The sequence below is a fragment of the Acinonyx jubatus genome, chromosome B2 (assembly GCF_027475565.1).
Source record: "Acinonyx jubatus isolate Ajub_Pintada_27869175 chromosome B2, VMU_Ajub_asm_v1.0, whole genome shotgun sequence".
Classification (NCBI taxonomy): domain Eukaryota; kingdom Metazoa; phylum Chordata; class Mammalia; order Carnivora; family Felidae; genus Acinonyx; species Acinonyx jubatus.
In genome coordinates this window covers 75,312,679-75,332,064 of record NC_069385.1, presented here as the reverse complement: position 1 = coordinate 75,332,064, position 19,386 = coordinate 75,312,679, and the positions used below count along the sequence as shown (strand labels likewise).

The following is a 19,386-nucleotide window of genomic DNA, read 5'->3' as shown; positions in this document are numbered from 1 at the left end:
GATAGGTATAGTACATCTAAAAGCTAATAGCAAGAAATGTCAGTGCTTAAGGTTTCTGATAATGACCAAGGCCACAGAAACTAGCTGGCAAACTGCAGACATAGTGAGTGGTTCTTGAAGAAGTGCTGACATTTTGAGAGGTCTACCACTATCAACAGGTAGAAAATATGACTATTTTATGTATCAGATTCAATTTATACCCCCCTTTTCCAGGAGTCACTTTCAATTTCCCATCAGTGAAGCCATGGCTTGCCAGGACTGCACTGAGGGTTGTTCTAATGTAGTAAACTCTTCTTACCCCAGAGAGACTGACACCTTCCTGGTAAGTGAGAACTAGCAACGAAAGCCACCAAAGGCACTGCCACAAACAGACAGAAGGGTTGGGTTGCCACCTCTAGGGCTTGTTACATGACATGAAGCTTTTAGCACAGGCTGTGGCTCCATAAATATTAGTGGTTATTATTATTTTCTCAGTAGTTGTAGTCACAGAGGTTTAACTCTTAGTGGGTCTTTGTTTAGCCTAACACATCTCTAAAGGACCACTGGAAATGACTTCTAGAAGTACAGGTGCCTACAGGCTGAACTGCCCACCACTTTTCATGAGTAGGGCGAACCTGAAGACAATCGTGGACGTACTAAGACTCAGCACACCAGGAGGCACTTCGTTTGCAAAACATTGTGATAAATCTGAAAAATCTCTGGAGGAATAACCCAGAGAATTACAGATGTTTTCCTTCTCCAATGGAGGTGGGAGGGGTCTGTCCTCCTGACCTGATTTGTCTCTTGGGTCACAGAAGAAGGGTTCAAGAGGTCTACCACTATCAACAATGCTATACACTGGGGGTGGCTAAGCTTTTCATGGGAACCAGGGCTTTGGACCACCAGCAGATACAGCTGTTCAGTGCGCTCATTGAGGGTCTGATGACTGCAAGGCCCTTTGGGAGATGCAAGGATGAACATAATCCAGCACCACAGTGCATAGGAAGAAACGGGCCATACACAAATAGCTCTGACACGAGGCAGGAAGGGATGCATCTTGTAAGAAAAGGTCAGTGAAATACAGCAGAACAGAGAAGGGATAGATTCCTTCTCATTGCAAGATCAGACAGTCTCCCTAGAGGCAGTAACATTTGCATTGGACAGTGAAGAAGGTATTTGACTTTGACAGATAGAGAAGCATGGAAGGGCCCATCAGGAAGAAGGAACAGTACAAGCCTAAGAGAGGGACAGTCCTGAGTGCGTTTGGTGCCATGTGGCTGGACCATAGGATTAGCAAGGGGACTGGTGGGAGAGCACACCAGAATGCCCAGCTGATGTAGGGGTGGGGGGTCTGAGCTATCAGGCAGAGAGTCTGGGGATTCAGTGAAGGTTTGTGAGCAGGAGAGTGTCATGGGAGTAATGACAATCAGTGCAGGTGCCAGAGGACTGCAAGTTAGAGGCTGTCTGTTCGTGTACAGAATATTCCACAGGTACAGAAAATACACGACACAACCCATGGTAAGAAGAAGAAAAAAAAACAGGAATAAGAACAGTCTGATCAGTCTTTTTATTCTGACTGGGGGATTTCAGTAATGTTGCAACAAATAGATTAAGTCCCAGTTGTATTTCTCTTATTTTTTAATTTTTTTAAATGTTTATTTATTTTTGAAACAGAGCACAAGTGGGGGAGGGACAGAGAGAGAGGGAGACACAGAATCTGAAGCAGGCTCCAGGCTCCAAGCTGTCAGCACAGAGCCCAGTGTGGGGTTCGAACTCACTAACCGCCAGATTATGACCTGAGCTGAAGTCAGACACTTAACCAACGGAGCCATCCAGGTGACCCCCCAATTGCATTTCTTTAAAAAAAATTTTTTTAATGTTTTATTTATTTTTGAGAGAGACAGAGACAGAATGTGAGTGGGTTAGGGGCAGAGAGAGAGGGGGGCAGAGAGAGAGGGAAACAGAATCTGAAGCAGGTTCCAGGCTCCAAGCTGTCAGCACAGAACCCGACATGGGGCTCTAACTCCAGAGCTGTGAGATCATGACCTCAGCTGAAATCAGATACTTAACCAACGGAGCCACCCAGGCGCCCCCCCCCCCCCGCTCCCACCCCAGCCAATTGCATTTCTTAAAACAAGATGAAAATGAGGAATATAAGGTTTTTTTAAGTTTATTTTGTGTGTGTGTGTGTGTGTGTGTGTGTGTGTGTGTGTGTGTGTGTGAGAGAGAGAGAGAGAGAGAGAGAGAGAGAGAGAGAGCACGCACACGAATGGGGGAAGGGCAGAGAGAGAAGGAGAGAGAATCCCAAGCAGGCTCTGTGTTGACTACGTAGGACTCAAACTCACAAACTGTGAGATCATGACTTGAGCTGAAACCGGGAGTCAAACACTTACCTGACTGAGCCACTCTGGCATACTGGAATACAAATTCTTAAAACAAATAAATGAAATAAATGATTACAAGGTTCAATTTCCTCTCAAACTCTTGTAATTTTTAAAAAGTTAGGATGACACAGGAGGCCTTCTCTTGAGCACAGTAGCTAGATCATCAATTTCATAATGACAAGATCTAGAATGTAACAAAAACAATTTAAAATGCTAAAATTATTGATGATTCTAAATTTTGTGGCAAACTGTCTTCGTTTGTTCAGGCTGCTATAGCAGAGTATCATAGGATAGAAAGCTTGTAAATAATAGAAATCTATTTCCTACAGTTTTTGAAGGCTGAGAAGTTGAAGATCCAGGTGCTAGCAGATTTGGTAAACTTAGTAAATTTGGTAAATCATAGATTTGGTAAATCATAGATGGCATAGATTTGGTAAATCATAGATGGCAAACTTTTCACTGTGTCCTCATATGAAGGAGGGCACAAGGGATCTTCCTGGGGCCTCTTTTATAAGGGCATATTCCCATTCATTAAGGTTAAGTATCCTTTTCCAAAGGCCCCACCTCCTAATACCATCTCAAGAGGGAGTAGATTTCAACACAGCAATTTTGGAGGGACACAGACATTTAACCTATAGCACAATATTCTTCAGTATTCTCTCCTTTCCTCATGATAACTTATAACATGGTATTAATTGCCAGACCAGTCAACATCTCAAAGCTTCTCATTCTTTCAGTGTTTCAGTTTTTGAAGCTTCTGGCTTCTGGCTTTAACTGTAATTTTAATCAAGGTAGAATTTAAGATGTTTGGTCCTTGTAGTTTTTAATTTTCCCAAGTGTAACCAAAGCTGTAGAAGAACAAGTTGACTTTAAACTCTTTTAACTGATCTAAAAGGTGCCATTGAGCATTGTTTTTCCCTATGCAGCTGAATTTGAGAGAATGAGAAAGTTGAAACTTGCTGTCTTCTCTTTTTCATGGGAGCATAACAACCCACAGAGCGGTACCCAGGCCATCTACAGGCTGGAAAGGCATCCTTAACAATACGGCATGTGTTTCTTTCCTAAAAACTAAATTAAGACAACATCCAAGGGCACCTGGGTGGCTCAGTCGGTTGAGCATCCAACTCTTGATTTCAGCTCAGATCATGATCCCAGGATCATGAGATTGAGCCCCACCTCAGGCTCCATGCTGAACGTGGAGCCTGCTTGAGAGTCTCTCACTCTCCTTCTGCCCCTCTCCCACACTCACTTACTTCTCTCTCTCAAATAAATAAATTTTTAAAAAGACCACATCTGGCTGCAAACTTCCCATGCCTAATTGGTGAGAATCCTTTGATATTCACTGCATTAAATAAATAAAAGTATTTTTGGTTGTTACTCATTAGGGCTATGCTGTTTTAAAAAATGGGTAGCCACTGAGGGGCAGTATTTTCACTGGCTTTCCTTGAAGCCATTCTTACAAATAAGTGGCAGGAAATCTTCCCCATGGAACTTGAGCCCTGCAGCCTCCAAGGCTGGCCAGTTGTAGAAAGTACAAGATGCCCTTTTAGTAACTCTATGGTATATGAGTTCCAAGGACCTATGTGAGAGGCACCATGGAAGAGTATGGAACAGAGCTTGAGGATGTGGAGAGCATTGTGGGGGGCAGAGGTAGGCTGTTTCCTTGTACCGAAAGTAGGTGCAGGGCAGACCTGGGGGACACTAGTTTGCTGGGCCTCCTGTATCTCTCATTCTAGAGTCCACACTCAGGATCTATTAATGGACCATCCCTTCTTATTTTTTTTTTAATTTTCTTCTAAATGTTTATTTATTTTTTTTTTTGAGAGAGAGAGACAGAGACAGAGACAGAGAGCAAGTAGGGAAAGGGTAGAGAGAGACAGAGAGAAAGAGAGAGAGAGAGAAGGGAGGGAGACACAGAATCTGAAGCAGGCTCCAGGCTCTCAGCAGTCAGCACAGAGCCCGTCATGGACTTGAACCCACAAACCATGGGATCATGACCTGAGCTGAAGTCAGACACTTAACTGACTGAGCCACCCAGGTGCCCGCCGATAGACCATCCCTTATTAAGGCTCTCTTGCTCTTACTTTTTGACCTTATTTGGGTATGCTGCCCTTGAATTAATTTCTGACCTTGTAGAAACTATAGAAGAGGCTGCCTGCCAAGACAAGGGTTGATTTAGTTTCAAGATCTCTTCATCATTAAGTCATTTAAGAGAAATTTATTAAGCAGCTATTATATGCCCAGTACTGTGCTAAGTATTAGGAAATAGGCAAGAAACACATGATACCTGCCTTCAAGAGATGATAATGTTAATGAGGGTGCCAGATAAGAAAAGAGTATAATACAGAGTGAGAAGACAGATGGAGAGAAGCACCCAGTCTTCCAGGAGAACATTCTAACTCAGACTGGAGGACTCAGGGAAGACTTCTAGCAGGAGGTGACACAAGACATAATTCATGAAGAGCCAAGAGGTGATAGACAGGTGGGTTCCAGTTCCAGTAATGGCACTCACTTCCTGACTAAGCTTAATTATTTCTAGCTTTTGACTGAAAGTGAGAGATTTGTAACTCTTCCTTTCACTTGAACACTTAGGGCCATTGTAGGGTTATTAACTGGCATAATTTCAATATTGCTATGTCTCAGGAAATAGGGAGACCCAAGGAGAGGAAGAGAGATGAGATGGGGAGTGGCTGATCAGTGAAGCAGTCAGAACACACAAAGCATTTATTGTTTGCCGTCCTGTGAGGCCACAGTTCGTGGTGCCCCCAAAACAATTAAGAGATAGACATTAAAGATTAATGGTTGCAGATCACCATAACAAATATAATAATAATGCAAACATTTGAACTATTGTGAGAATTACTGAAATGTGACACAGAGACACAAAGTGGGCAAATGCTGTTGGAAAAATGACACTAATGGACTCACCAGATACGGTGTTCCATAAACCTTCAATTTGTTAAAAAAAAAAAAAAACAACGCAGTGTCTGTGAACTTGCAAATAAAGCAAAGGGCAATAAAATGAAGTATGCCTGTATTCTACTTTTTTGATGCTATTGTGAATGGATTTTTTTCTTATTGTCTATGACTGTGTCTAAGGTTGACTGAAAGGAAGGTCTCTTAACAGTGCTGGGTCAAAAGGATAAACAAAGGGGTGCCTAGGTGGCTTAGTCGGTTAAGCGTCCGACTTCGGCTCAGGTCATGATCTCATGGTTTGTGGGTTTGAGCCCCGCATCGGGCTCTGTGCTGACAGCCCAGAGCCTGGAGCCTGGAGCCTGTTTCGGATTCTGTGTCTCCCTGTCTCTCTGCCCTTCTCCCACTCACGCTCTGTCTCTGTGTCTCAAAAATAAATAAACATTAAAAACAAATTAAAAAAAAGGATAAACAAAGGAATCTTGACCCCTATTTCAACATGGTTCATATACCCACAGTAAAAGCTCCTAGAACAACTCTGTCCAAGAGCAGTTTTGTGATGATGCAACTGTTCTCTGTGATGTCCATGCAGGTAAACCCTGGCCATAAGTAGCTCTTAAGCACTTGAAATGGGAGTAATAGAACAGAGATTCTGATTTTTTTTTTAAATTCTACATAATTTAAATTTAAATAGCCACCTGTGGCTAATGGCTATTATATTGGACAGCATAGTTCTAGAAGAAAGCATGGGAGAATATTTTCATGAATTTAGGGTAGGCAATTATTTCTTAGAGATGATATAAAAAACATAATGTAAAATTTTAAAAGTTGATAACTCGAACTTGACTGAAATTTAAAGCTTCCACTCATCAAAAGACACCTTCAAAAATACTTATTTTGGAAGAGAGAGAGAGAGAGAGAGAGAGAGAAAACACCCATGGGATGGGCAGAGAGAGAGGGAGAGAGAGAATCCCAATCAGGATCTGTGGTGTCAGCACAGAGCCTGATATGGGGCTTGATCTCACGAAATGTGAGATCATGACCTGAACTGAAATCAAGAGTTGGATGCTTAACTGACTGAGCCACCCAGGCACCCCTCAAAAGACATCCTAAGAAAATGAAAATGTATATCACAGATCAAGAGAAAATGTTTACAATGCATTTGACAAACAGCTTGTATTCAAAATATATTACAAAACTGTCACAAATCAATAACAAAAATAACCCAATTTTCAAAATGTGCAAAAGACTCATACAGAAACTTCACAAAAGAAGATAAACCAATAACCAATAAGCACATGCAAAGGTATTCAACATGACTAGACATCAGAGACATGCCCATTAAAATCACAACGAGATGCCATTTCCCTCCCACTAGCATGACTAACATTGAAAAGACCGACAACACCAAATGTCGACAAGGATGGGGAGTAACTGGAACTCTGATACTTTGTGGTGAGGTTGTAAAATGGCACAACTACGTTGGAAAAGTGCAGTTTCTTATCATGTTAAGCACGTGTCTACTCTGTGACCCAGGAATTCTACTCTTAGGTATTTACTCAAGAGCAATAAAAACATGTATCTACAAAGAGACTACTTAAGAGTGTTCATAGCGGGGTGCCTGGGTGGCTCCGTCCGCTGACCTTCCGACTTCACCTCAGATCATGATCTCATAGCTGTGAGTTTAAGCCCCATGTTGGGCTCTGTGATGACCGCTCAGAGCCTGGAGCCTGCTTTGGGTTCTGTGTCTCCCTCTCTCTCTGCCCCTAACCCACTTGCGCTCTGTCTCTGTCTCTCTCAAAAATAAGTAAACATTAAAAAAAAAAAAAGTGTTCATAGCTCTACTCACAACAGTGCCAAGCTGTCAACAAGCCAGATGTCTTTTGTTTTCATTTTTAGAGAGACAGGGTGAGTGGGGGGAGGGGCAGGGAGAGAGGGAGAGAAAGTATCCGAAGCAGGTCCCGAGTCATCAGCACAGAGCCCAACGCGGGGCTCAAACCCATGAACCATGAGATCATGACCTGAGCCGAAACCAGAAGTCAGAGGCTTACCTGACTGAGCCACCCAGGTGTCCCAAGCCAGATATCTTTTAACAGGAGAATGAATAAACAAATTGTAACAAACTTATATGATGAAATATCACTAAGCAAGAAGGACAAACTGTTGTTATATGTAACAACATGGATGATTCTCAAAAAACATTATGCTAAGCAAAAGAATCCGGCACAGAAGGTTATATATTATATGAATTTGTATGAATTTTAAAAACAGGCTAAACTAATCTGTGGTGATAAAAATCCACACACTTTACCTACAGGAGGTGGAAATTGACTAGAAATTCAAGAATAAGCAAAGCTTATCATTAGACAGATCAAGGCAGTGCTATCTAAAGTGGGTAGAAATTGAATGGAAGGAAACTTTCTAGGAGAAAGGAAACAATGTCTATCTTGGTCACTGAGAGTTATATGGATGTTTATGTGGGATTTTGCTTTTATGATCTATGAGTTCCAATATGTAAATTTTACCCTATAATGGAATAAATGGAATTGAAGCAATCTGTGTCTGTGATTACATTTTTTCACATATAGGTTCTTTAGTTTACCAGTCAAAGAAAGAAAAGAAGAATAAAGGGATGATCTATTGAGTATTTAACATTTACCAAATTCTAAGAGTACAAAGGTGAACTTTTGCCTTGTTCTCAGGGAGGGAGAATCAGACAAATTGCACTGTTATCACACCAAGAGATCATCAGGAGAAAGGTCAGAAGAGCCGGGTGGGGCAGAGAAGTCACCTCCAGGGCCTGACTGTCCACCTCCTGGCTCTGCCATGCAGGAAGACAAAACTCTTTTGGTCTCCTCTTGGCTCAGCAAGGATGATTTTTTTTAAATTATTAATTTATTTTTTTAATTTACATCCAAGTTAGTATATAGGGCCACAATGATTTCAGGAGTAGATTCCTTAATGCCCCTTACCCATTTAGCTCACCCCCCTCCCACAATCCCTCCAGCAACCCTCTGTTTGTTCTGCATATTTAAGAGTCTCTTCTGTTTTGTCCCCCTCCCTGTTTTTATATTATTTTTGTTTCCCTTCCCTTAGGTTCATCTGTTTTGTCTCTTAAAGTCCTCATATGAGTGAAGTCATATGAGTTCTCTGACTAATTTCTCAGCAAGGATGATTAATGGAGCCACTTCTTAATCCTGAGAAAATGTAGCCTGGGTTATGGAAGAGCTGCTGCCCACAGCTGGGTTTCTGGGTCTGCTTTCATACTCGGTAGATGCTCCAGGCAGGCAGAGAAGCCTCAGCTGCTTCTTAGCCCTGGATTTGGAAAGTGACATAAGCCCCAGCATCTTAGTCATGCCGTTTCCAAATGTGTTAAGCCCTTCTTTCCTAGGTGACATTTTATCTTATTTGGTCACAGGTTGCCGGCACACTCATTCCTACTCTCAAACATCTTTTAAACCTGGGTGAAGTGACAATTAGGGGAAGAAAACCACTTACTGAAAGATAAGAAGACCTCTTAAATGTGCATTAAAGCAGAAGTTGTCAGTCCCTCTAAAGTGATTTTTCTCTGAATTCTGAATATGTGACTTGGTGAACATTGTACTCTTGTATAAATCATTGAGCTTCACATCACATTTGCTCAGTAGGCTATGATATTTGTTCACCTGATTTTTTTTTTTTTTTAATTAAAAAGGATCAGGGCGCCTGGGTGGCTCATTCAGTTAAGCGTCTGACTTTGGCTCAGGTCATGATCTCCCGGTCTGTGAGTTCGCCCCGCGTCAGGCTTTGTGCTGATAGCTCAGAACCTGGAGCCTGTTTCAGATTCTGTGTCTCCCCCTCTCTCTGACCCTCCCCCATTCATGCTCTGTCTCAAAAATAAATAAATGTTAAAAAAAATAAAAAAAAAATAAAGGAAAACTCAGGCTTCTGAGAAGAATGCCTTATCTGATGTCACCCAGGTAATCAGGTTGGAGAGCTGGTATAAAGTCCCTCAGCTGCTGGATTGCAAAGCTTATAGGATAACTGACCTCCAAAATCCAGAGGTCTATATGGAAGTAATATATGGAGTCCATACAGTCAGATTTTCCAGACTGTAAATTGCATCCAGGGACAGACCCCTGGGTGGCTCCGTTGGTTAAACATCTGACTCTTGATTTCAGCTCAGGTCATGATCTCACAGTTTGTGAGTTTGAGCCCTGCATTGGGCTCTATGCTGACAGTGTGGAGTCTGCTTGGGATTCTCTCTCTCTTCCTCTCTCGCTGCCCCTCCCCCACTTGCTCATGTTCTCTCTCTCAAAATAAATAAAAATAAACTTAAAAAAATTGCATCCATGCCCTCTGCCCCATGAGAGCTTGGTCATAAGAACTTTATCCTGAGTGATAGGGTGGGAAGGAAGAGATTTAGAACTAAAATCATGGAGATCACATGCTTGTTAAACAGACTTCTAGAATCTAATTTTTGTCAGCTTCTATTCTGGATTTGAAAATGTGTTCAGTCATGATTCTTACCCTTAAAGAATCACTTACCTGTGTGTGAGCAACCTTTGTAGAAACCTGGAAAGGATGGTGATTAAAATAGATGGGTGTCAGGTTATTCAAAGCTCTAATGGGGTTAATCAACACTTATTTTATTCATTCATTCACTGACTTATTACCATTGAGTTGCTAATTGGTTCCACATTAAATAAAACAAGGAATTAGGAAAGTGGGTTTTATTCTTACTGCCATTACTAACTGGTTTTGTGACTCAGGGGGGCAATCTGATGGCTCTTTACCTTAGCTCATGTATTTGTGAAATGGGTATCATGATTCCTGCCCTAAGTGACTGCACTGGTCAGTTTTGAGAATCAAGTGAGATACATGGACATGAAAGCACTTTGACAAATATGAAACTTACCCTGTAAGATAGCACTGCTGTTCAGGCTGATCTGATGTAGGTCAAGGGTCCTAAACTTGACCATCAGTGGTGATCCCTGGCGATTCTATGAAAACACAGCCCCTACCTCTGGAGATTCTGAAGGTCTTGACCCAGGATTCTGCATTTTTTTAAAATTACGTTTCTTTATTTTTGAGAGGCATAGAGAGACAGAGCATTAGTGGGAGAGGGGCAGAGAGAGAGGGAGACACAGAATCTGAAGCAGGCTCCAGGCTCCGAGCTGTCAGCACAGAGCCCGATGCAGGGCTCCAACTCATGAACTGTGAGATCATGACCTGAGTCAAAATTGGACACTCAGCCGACTGAGCCACCCAAGTGCCTGCCCTGCAGGATTCTGCATTTTGAGAAGCACTTCAACTAATTCTGATGCAGGTGATCCAAGAGTCCCAGAGAAGCATGGCTGTTTGATCCAGAATATTGGAGGATTCCTCAGCAAGGTGTCTTTTCGGGATGGTCCAGCTGTCTTGGGTTTATTTACATGTTCAGAAGTGATATCTCTCCATTGTGGTATTTGTGTGTCCTGTACAGAGGCACGTGCTCGAGGCTCAGTGGAAACATGCTGGTCTGCCCAACATGCCAAACCCACAATTTCTGTAGGTGAACAAGCTGGTATGTAAGCACTCTTTTATTTTCCTTCTCTCTACAGCAATGCAGAGTCTTCAGAGAAGAGATTCAGAATGAATAGCTTTGTGTCAGACTTTGGAAGACCGCTGGAGCCAGATAAGGTGTTTTCTCGACAGGGCAATGAGGAATCCAGGTCTCTCTTTCACTGCTACATCAACGAAGTGGAACACTTGGATAGGGCTAAAGCTTGTCACCAGACCACAGCCCTTGACAGCTGTGTACAACTGCAGGAAGCCATTAGAAGCAACGGGCGGCCAGAGGAGGAGTTGAACAGGCTCATGAAGTTTGACATCCCCAACTTCGTGAACACAGACCAGAACTCCTCCTTTGGGGAGGATGATCTTCTGATTTCAGAACCACCTATTGTTCTAGAAAATAAGCCAGTTTCCCAGACGTCACACAAAGACCTGGATTGAGAAACGTACTCTGTAAAGTGTCTTCCTGGAGATGTTGGATCTGTCTTTGTAAAGCAAGAAATCTCCACTGACCAAAGTTGTTTGTGTGTGTTGGGGGGGGAGACATGGGAGACAGAGATAGAAAGAAAGACACAGAGAAGAGAGCCCCCTCAGAAAAGAGCTGAAGAAACTGAGCTTCTGTGCCTTTAAACACAGTTCAGGCTTTTTTGAGAATAAAGTATTTGCATGGTCTCATCTTCCCTGTTGTTGAAAAGTTTGGCTGCACAGAGTGTCAGTGTTCTTGAATGGGGGTTAGCATGCTGCATTCCAGTCTGGCCCTGCCACCACCACGCTCTATTTTTAGCAAGTTGCTTTACCTCTCTGGGCTGCCACATTGTTCATTATAACATGAGGAGTTTGAAGTAGATGACTCATCCCAGCTCTAATATTTTGTGAATTTGTGACTTTGCATCCAGAAGAAGCTGGAATGTACATAACGCAGTATAAACCAGGGCACTGCCTCCTATCTCTTGTAGGATGCCCTATGTCGGTACCTTCCACTCAGCCCTTAACTGAGCCCAGCTTTTGTCAGAGGTCCAAGCATCTATGAGGAGGTCAGAAGACACATCTCTCAGTCACCATGGCCAACATTTCTTTGATTGTACTGAAACTGCTCTTCTGAGAACCTCCAGCCACCCATGCTAAAAGCTAGGGCCAGCCCTGCCCGTCTTCTCCCAGAATCAGTACCAATTCATGATACATCGCATGGCACTCTTGTTCCCAGAAATGTAGAGAAGGTTGTCAGCTCAGTGAGAGGAGGTGCCTTTTGTATCTCTGTGTTGGTGTGCGTCCGTCACAAGAAGAGTACTTGCCATGCTATTTACTTGGCAGATGTGTAGGTGATGGTCATGTGACTAGTGTATGGACTTTGAGCTGAGATGGTGAATGGGTTGTAAATCCCCACCAACAGATATACAGGGTGGCCTGGTGCAACACAGAGTTAATTTCATGAAAGAATCCAGTCTGCACACTGGTATTGGAAACAACTTGGTTTTGCGCACACAGTTGCTTGCATGGCCAACTGCTAATCTCTGGGTGGCATTTTCATCATGAGTTTGTTTACCACCTGTCTTGCTAAAGCTAAAAAATAAATGCATTTGCACAGGAATTTTCTCTGGTTCTTTGTTCTCACACATCCAAATTTTTCATTTCCTTTAAGAATTATTCCATGTTTATAATGCTTCCTAATTTCTGTCATCTCTAGGAGCCCAGTTGGTCTGAGTCATGCACCAGATTTCATTTGGGAGTTATCCCACCAGAAGAAATCCCTTTTCTATAATATCTTTTGAGGAAAATATTACTCTTTAAGACTCTAATATTAAACAGTAGAACAAAGCATGGAACATTTCTTGTAATTAGCACATTTTTGCAAATAGATACTTGCTATTTTCATTAAAGAATGCTGGTTTTATTAACTTTTACTAATATGAATATTACTATTCATCACTTAAACAACCAAATATAAACCATAGGCTATTTCTTAAGATTCAAAGCTATTTAAGTGGTATCTTATTTAGAAATAGATTCATTAGAAGAGTGTTACTAGAAGTTGGAAAAATACCTATGACCATACCATCATTCTTATTAACTAAATGTCAAAAACTGTGAAGGGTATAAGATTTTACACCTCCTGCAAGCTATCAACGTAAGCCAGGTCCAGTTTTGTGGATGCTGGCAGAAGACATGAGACTCCTGGCTCAGAGACAAAGAACTTCTTACAGCACAGCAGGCAACATGTTCTTCATGGTCATGTTGGATCCTAAATTCATTTCCTGTTGCTACTGTAGCAAAGTACCACAAATTTAGCTTAAAGCAACACACGTTTATTCTCTTATAGTTCTAGAGCACAGAAGTCCAAAATCAGTGTCAGTGGGCTAAAATCAAGGTGTCATCAGAGCCGTATTCCATCTGAAAGCTCTAGAGAAAAATCCACTTCCTTGCCTTTTCCGGCTTTCAGAGGCTACTCACACTCTTTGGCTTAGGACTTTGTATCACTCCATCCTCTGCTCCTACTTTATACCTCTGTCTCTGACCATCCTGCCTCTCTCCTATAAGGACCCATTAGGTCCCTTATAATCCAATTGCATTAGATTACCCGTGATAATCTCCCAATTTGAGATTCTTAATTGCATATGCAAAATTCCTTTTGTCATGTAAGGTAACATACTCACAAATTCAAGGATTATGACTTGGACATGTTTTGGGAGGGTGTTAGCCTACAGTCTTCCCTTTGGCCCCAAAGATTCATGAGCACCTCACATGTAAAATATATTCACCTCAACCCAACATCCTCCAAAGTCTCAATTATAAAGCATCAACTCAAAGTCCAATTTATAGTCTAAATCTTATTAGCTCAAAAGTCCCAATTTCATCATCATAATTATCTAACTCAGGTATGGGTGAGACCCTGGGTACGATCCATCTTGGGAAAAATTCTCCATCTGTGGCTTGTGAAACTAGAGAACAAGTAATTTGTTCCCAAAATACAATGGTGGGACAAGCACATCAGACCAGTTATAGACATCTGTTCCAAAAGGGAGAAACTGGAAGGAAAAAAGGATTCACCAGTCCTAAGCAGTTTTGAAATTCATTTGGGCTAACTCCATTCAGTTGTCCTGGAAATAATCCTCTGTGGCTCATGGCTTTGCCCTCTGGGCCTGCAGCTCTGCCCTTTCAATCATCCTTTCTTTTTCTTAAATGTATTTGTAATGGAGTAGTTTATCAACCTGTTTACTGCATGTAGAACTTTGGGGGGGGGGGGTCTCACAGCCTACTTTCACCTTGTCCTCTCTCTGTCCCTTAAAGCCCAATTTGGCAGTGTTTCTCCAGGTGTCACATTCTCAAGAACATTGTGAGACTTCTCACTGTGTCACATGTATTCATTCCATTAGACAAGAGGCACAAATTGCACCACAGAATCATTCCCTCTTGAGGCTGGGGCATGACCTTTTGTAACTCCAAGCTGGTCAGGGGAAGGTGGCTTTTGCTTTGATCAATGACAATTCTCCAGAGAATGGAGAACTAGTGGACCAACACTGCCTCCAAAGCTGGGAATGACAAACCGGCTAGTAAAGGAATCTAGGTGGGACATCGCCAGCACCCTTATAAACAGTAACAGATGACATTTATTGGGTACCAAGCAGCCTCTGTGCTAACTTAATTTTTGTAACCCCACTATGAGAACTCTCAATACAGAGGCTTAAATGATCCTTTTAAATATAAGTTAAGTCCAATTACCTCTCTCCTCAAAACGCTGCAATGGGGGCACGTGGGTGGCTCAGTCAGTTAAGTGTCTGACTCTTGATTTCGGCTCAGGTCTTGATCCCGGGGTCGTGGGACTGAGCCCTGTGTTGGGCTCCATGCTGAGCATGGAGCCTGCATGGGATTCTCTCTCTCTTCCTCTCTCTCTGCGCCTTCACTGCTTGTGCTTGCTCTCTCTCTCTCTCTCTCAAAATAAATAAACATTCAAAACTCTGCAATGGCTTCCAGGGTCACTCAGCAAAGAAGCTAGAGTCCTTATACTGACCTCAAGGCTTTCCTCCCTCCGTCCCCCAGCTGATCTCATCTGTTCTCCCGCCGGCTTACCCTGCTCACCCTGCTCCAGCCCACTGACCTTCCTGCTATCCCTTGAAAACATCAGACATTTGTCTAAGGGCTGTTGCTGTGGCCAGTCTCTCTGTCTGGTATGTTTTTCCTCTAGATGTCCACTTGGCCCACTCTCTCACCTCTTTTAGCTTTTTCCTCAAATGCCCCCTGTTATGGGTCAAATTGTGCCCCCTCCCAACCTGCCAAAATCACATGTTAAAGTCCTATCCCCTAAAGGCCAAGAATGTGACCTTATCTGGAAACAGGGTTGGAGCAGAAGTCACGAGGGTGGGCCCTCATCCAACATGACTTGTGTTCTTATAAAAAGGGAATATTTGGACACAGAGACACGCATAGGACGAAGTCCACGTGAAGAAAAGTCTGGAGAAGATAAGCCAAGGAGAGATGCCTGGAGCAGACTTCCCCTCAACAGCCTTAAGAAGGAAGCAGTCCTGCTGACTGACACGTTGATCTCAGACTTTCAGCCTCAGAATTGAGAGACAGCAAATCTCTGGCGTTGACATCACCTCGTTGTAGTTAGTGCTTTGTTGGATCCCAAGTAGCAACAGCCCCCTCCTCAATGTTCTTAGTGAGGCTTACGCTGGCCATTCTTTCAAACTGGGCACTGCCTTCCCCTTATTCCTGGCCAGAACCCTATCTCCCTGATCATACTCTGTTTTTCTTTCTCTACTGCACTTATCACCTACCATACTGTACAATTTGTATGATTACGATGTCTGCGGTTTCCTTCGTGTCCCTCTTACTAGAATGTAAGCTCTGCCAGGGCCAGACAGGTGCCTGAAACACAGGAGGCAGCCGGTAAAAACTGCCTGGAGGGAGGGATGGACTGTTTCATATATGTATTTATATTTATTTTACAGGCGGGAGAACTAAGGCTCTGGGAGACTCGGTCTGTTGCTCAGGTGCAGAGTTGCCTGGTGGCACATCAAACTGGGTTCCAAGAAACGGAGAACCTGGTGAAGGCTTCAATGGGTCCCTCGCTGTTGGTTAGTATTTACTTGATTTTTTTTTTCTGTCTCCAACTTTTGACCTCTTTATGTATTCTTTGTAACTTTCCATCTGTTTTAAATTTTAATTGTGCTTTGTTTCAGGCAAACAATCTGTAAATCTTTTAACTTGCAGGTTTGTTCCCTATTGTGATTACTGATGATGTTTGCTTTCTAGCCTCTTATTTTGTGATTTCTATTTACTTCGCTCTGCTTTTCTCCTTTTTTCTTTACACCATGCAGCCGTGCTCAAGAGTATGTGGTCTGGAAATAGTCTGTTTGAGATGGGTTTCATTACTGGCTAACTGTGCCATCTTCGCCAGGGTGCCTAGATACTGTTTCCTCGTAAACAAGAAGGGATAACATCCACCTAAAAGTTACTGAGCAGTAAGTGATAAATCATATAAAGCACTTAAAATAGTGATTGACCTATTCTACATGCTCCATTTTGGCTCATTTGTTTTTATTCTCTCTCTCTTTTTAAAATTTAATTCTAGTGTAGTTTTTATTTTCTTTTTAAACTATTTATTTTTTTAAACAGCTGTTTGAGAGATTATTCTTGAATTTTAATAAACATACTGGATACTGAAAGTTCAAGTCTGTTGTTTAACTTGTTGAATTTGATGTACCGATTGTTGTATATATTTTGTTTCCATAAGTTCTGTTGGGCTCTTAAAACAACCCACCTGTTCTTTTCTCATGAGGTCCTAATATTTTCCATTAAATTTTCTATGATTTATATTTTTAAAGGAGGATTTAGCCATAGTCATGTTATGCTCTCTTTTATTGTTTCATAGTTTAAGAAACTTGTTAATGTTTATTTGAGAGAGAGAGAGAGAGAGAGACAGAGCGCAAGCGGGGAGGGCGGTGGTAGAAAGAGAGCAAGAGACACAGAATCTGAAGCAGGCTCCAGGCTCCAGGCTCTGAGCAGCACAGAGCCTGCAAACCCACAAACTTTGAGATCATGACCTGAGTCGAAGCGGGTCGCTTAACTGACTGAGCCACCCAGGGACCCCGATTGTTTCATAATTTTAGGCTCTGGAATACTAATCATTTTGGGAGGTTTTGGGTTTGCTACTTCTTATAGTCAATTGTTTCCAACTGGTGTGTGTGTGTGTGTGTGTGTGTGTGTGTGTGTGTAGTTGCATGAGCTTCTTTACAGTGAGCAGTATTTTTTTCTATGATTGTCTCACGCATCCTGGTTTTATAAAAATTTCTCTAAGTGGGGTGCCTGCGTGGCTTAGTTGGTTAAGTTTCTGACTTCAGCTCAGGTCATGATCTCTCTGTTCATGGGTTCAAGCCCCGTGTTGGGCTCTGTGCTGACAGCTCAGAGACTGAAGCCTGCTTTGGATTCTATGTGCGTCTCTCTCTCTCTCTCTTTAACCCTCCCTGCTCTCTCTCAAAAATAAATAAACATTAAACTTTTTTTAATTATTTAAAAAAAATAAAAAATAAAAATTTCCCTGAGTGATCAATCTGGAATTATGTTATTTTTAAACTTTTGCCTGGGGCTTCCTGTCTCATAAATAGGAGTATAAATTTGGATCCCACCTCCACATGAAGCATGAGCTTGGAGTTTAGATGTTTTTTAAGGGAGGTTTTGTTTTTCTTAGGAACCCTGGTACAACCAATGTCCTCATCCCTTACCTATGTCAGTGTATGGAGTTCCTTGCCTCCCTTTCACTGAAGGGTCTCAGGAAAGCAAGACAGTTTCTATGCCTGGTATGAACCCCTTTTTTCTGAGTGGGTATTTTAACCCACTTGAGGATGCAGATTAAAACCCTGTCCCCGGGGTGCTGTGGCATCAGCTCACAAGCTTACCATTCTGGCTTTAAAAGTTTCCTGTTTACTTTTGTCATCTGAGAATTCTTTTCTTCATGGTTAGCTCTATATTATTTTTGTTGTTTTATTTTACCCAGTATTACTGAACGTTTTCCTTTGTAAAGGGATCCAAATTAACTCAGTTTCCCGTATTTCGAGAACTAAAAGCTTCCGTTCTGGAATATCAGTTTGATTTTTTTTTTTTTAATGTTAATTTTTGAGAGACAGCCAGCAAGCAGGGGAGGGGCAGAGAGAGAGAGGGAGACACAGAATCCAAAGCAGGCTTCAGGCTTGGAGAATCGTGAGATCATGACCTGAACCGAAGTTGGTTGCTTAACTGAGCCACCCAGGAGCCCCTCAGTTTGATTCTTTTAAAAAATACATTTCAGTATATTTCGTAGGTGCAAATCTTTATCCTTTTATCTGTTTTGTCCACCATTTCCTCTAGTTTATCGAACACATTGAAAGTGATTATTTTAAAAGTCTTCATTTGCTAACCCTGATACCTGGACCACTTGTGTTTGCACTTGCTAATGTTTCCTATTCTTGTATTATTAAAACATATAGCCTGGACACTTTGCATGTCTGGAAATTGTTTACTTATTTGGCAGACATTGTGAATGAAATCGATTGATGCTACAAATGATGTTGTCTTCCATGAGAGAAGCTTCCCTACTTCCTGTTAGGCAGGTAGAGTTTGGGGTGATCATCTTGCTCCAGTCAGCCATTGAGGTAGGTCAGTACTCAATTGCTTTTTCAAAAACAACTTTGAGGTATACTTGACAGAATGATTTTTATGTATTTAAAGTGTACTTTTTAATACACTTTGACACCCAAGAAACCATCACCACAACCAAGATAATAAATATGTTTATCACCCACAGAAGTTTTCTCATACCCACTTGTAATCCCTCCCTCCCCACCTCTTCCCCGGGAAACAATTGATCTGCTGTCTGTCACTATACATTGGTTTGTATTTTCAAGATATTTATATGAATGCAATCACGTGGTATCTACTCTTGTTTTGTCTGGCTTCTTACATAATTATTTTGAGATCACCCATGTTGTATTATTTTTTATCCATTTACTTGTCGATAGATGTTTGGGTTATTTTGGCTATTATAGATAAAACTTCTATGAATATTTGCTTACAAATCTTTATATTGGCATGTGCTTTTATTTTCTTAAGCACCTAGAAGAGGAACATCTGGGTCATATGGCAGATAGATGTTTCTTTTTAAGAAACTGCTGGACATTTTCTAAAATGGTTATATAGTTTTAAATTCCTCACAGTGTATAAATTCTGGTTGTTTTGCTTTCTTACCAACACTTTGTAAGATCAATATCTTAAAAATTTAGCCATTCTAATATATGTGTTTAGTCCTATCTCATTATGGTTTTCAATTGCATTTCACTAATAATCAATGCTATTCAGCATCTCTTCATAAGCTTATTTTGCATCTGGATATCTTTGGTAAAGTGTCTTTTCATGTCTTTGGCTCATTTTCTTATTTGGGGTGTTTGTTTTATTACTGACTTTTGAGAGTTCTTTATTTTAGGTGTAAATCTTTGATCAGATATATGATCTGCAAATAGTTTCTGTCAGCCTATAGCTTGTCTTTTTGTCTGCTTAATAGTGTCTTCGAAGAGCAGAAGTTGCTTATTATGGTGAAGTTGAATTT

The 19,386-nt window shown here is 41.6% G+C and overlaps 1 protein-coding gene across 2 annotated transcripts in view; it reads left to right on the top strand.

Annotated features, from left to right (window-relative positions):
• The window catches only part of MRAP2 (melanocortin 2 receptor accessory protein 2), a 130,203-nt gene extending 117,804 nt beyond the window's left edge, over positions 1–12,399 (top strand). For both annotated transcript variants that reach the window (XM_053222500.1, XM_027057318.2), the window contains exon 4: positions 10,859–12,399. In XM_053222500.1, coding sequence (XP_053078475.1) covers positions 10,859–11,252 — 394 coding nt within the window. In that variant the 3' untranslated portion in view covers positions 11,253–12,399. The remainder of the gene's footprint in view (positions 1–10,858) is intronic.
• Positions 12,400–19,386: the final 6,987 nt, after the last annotated feature.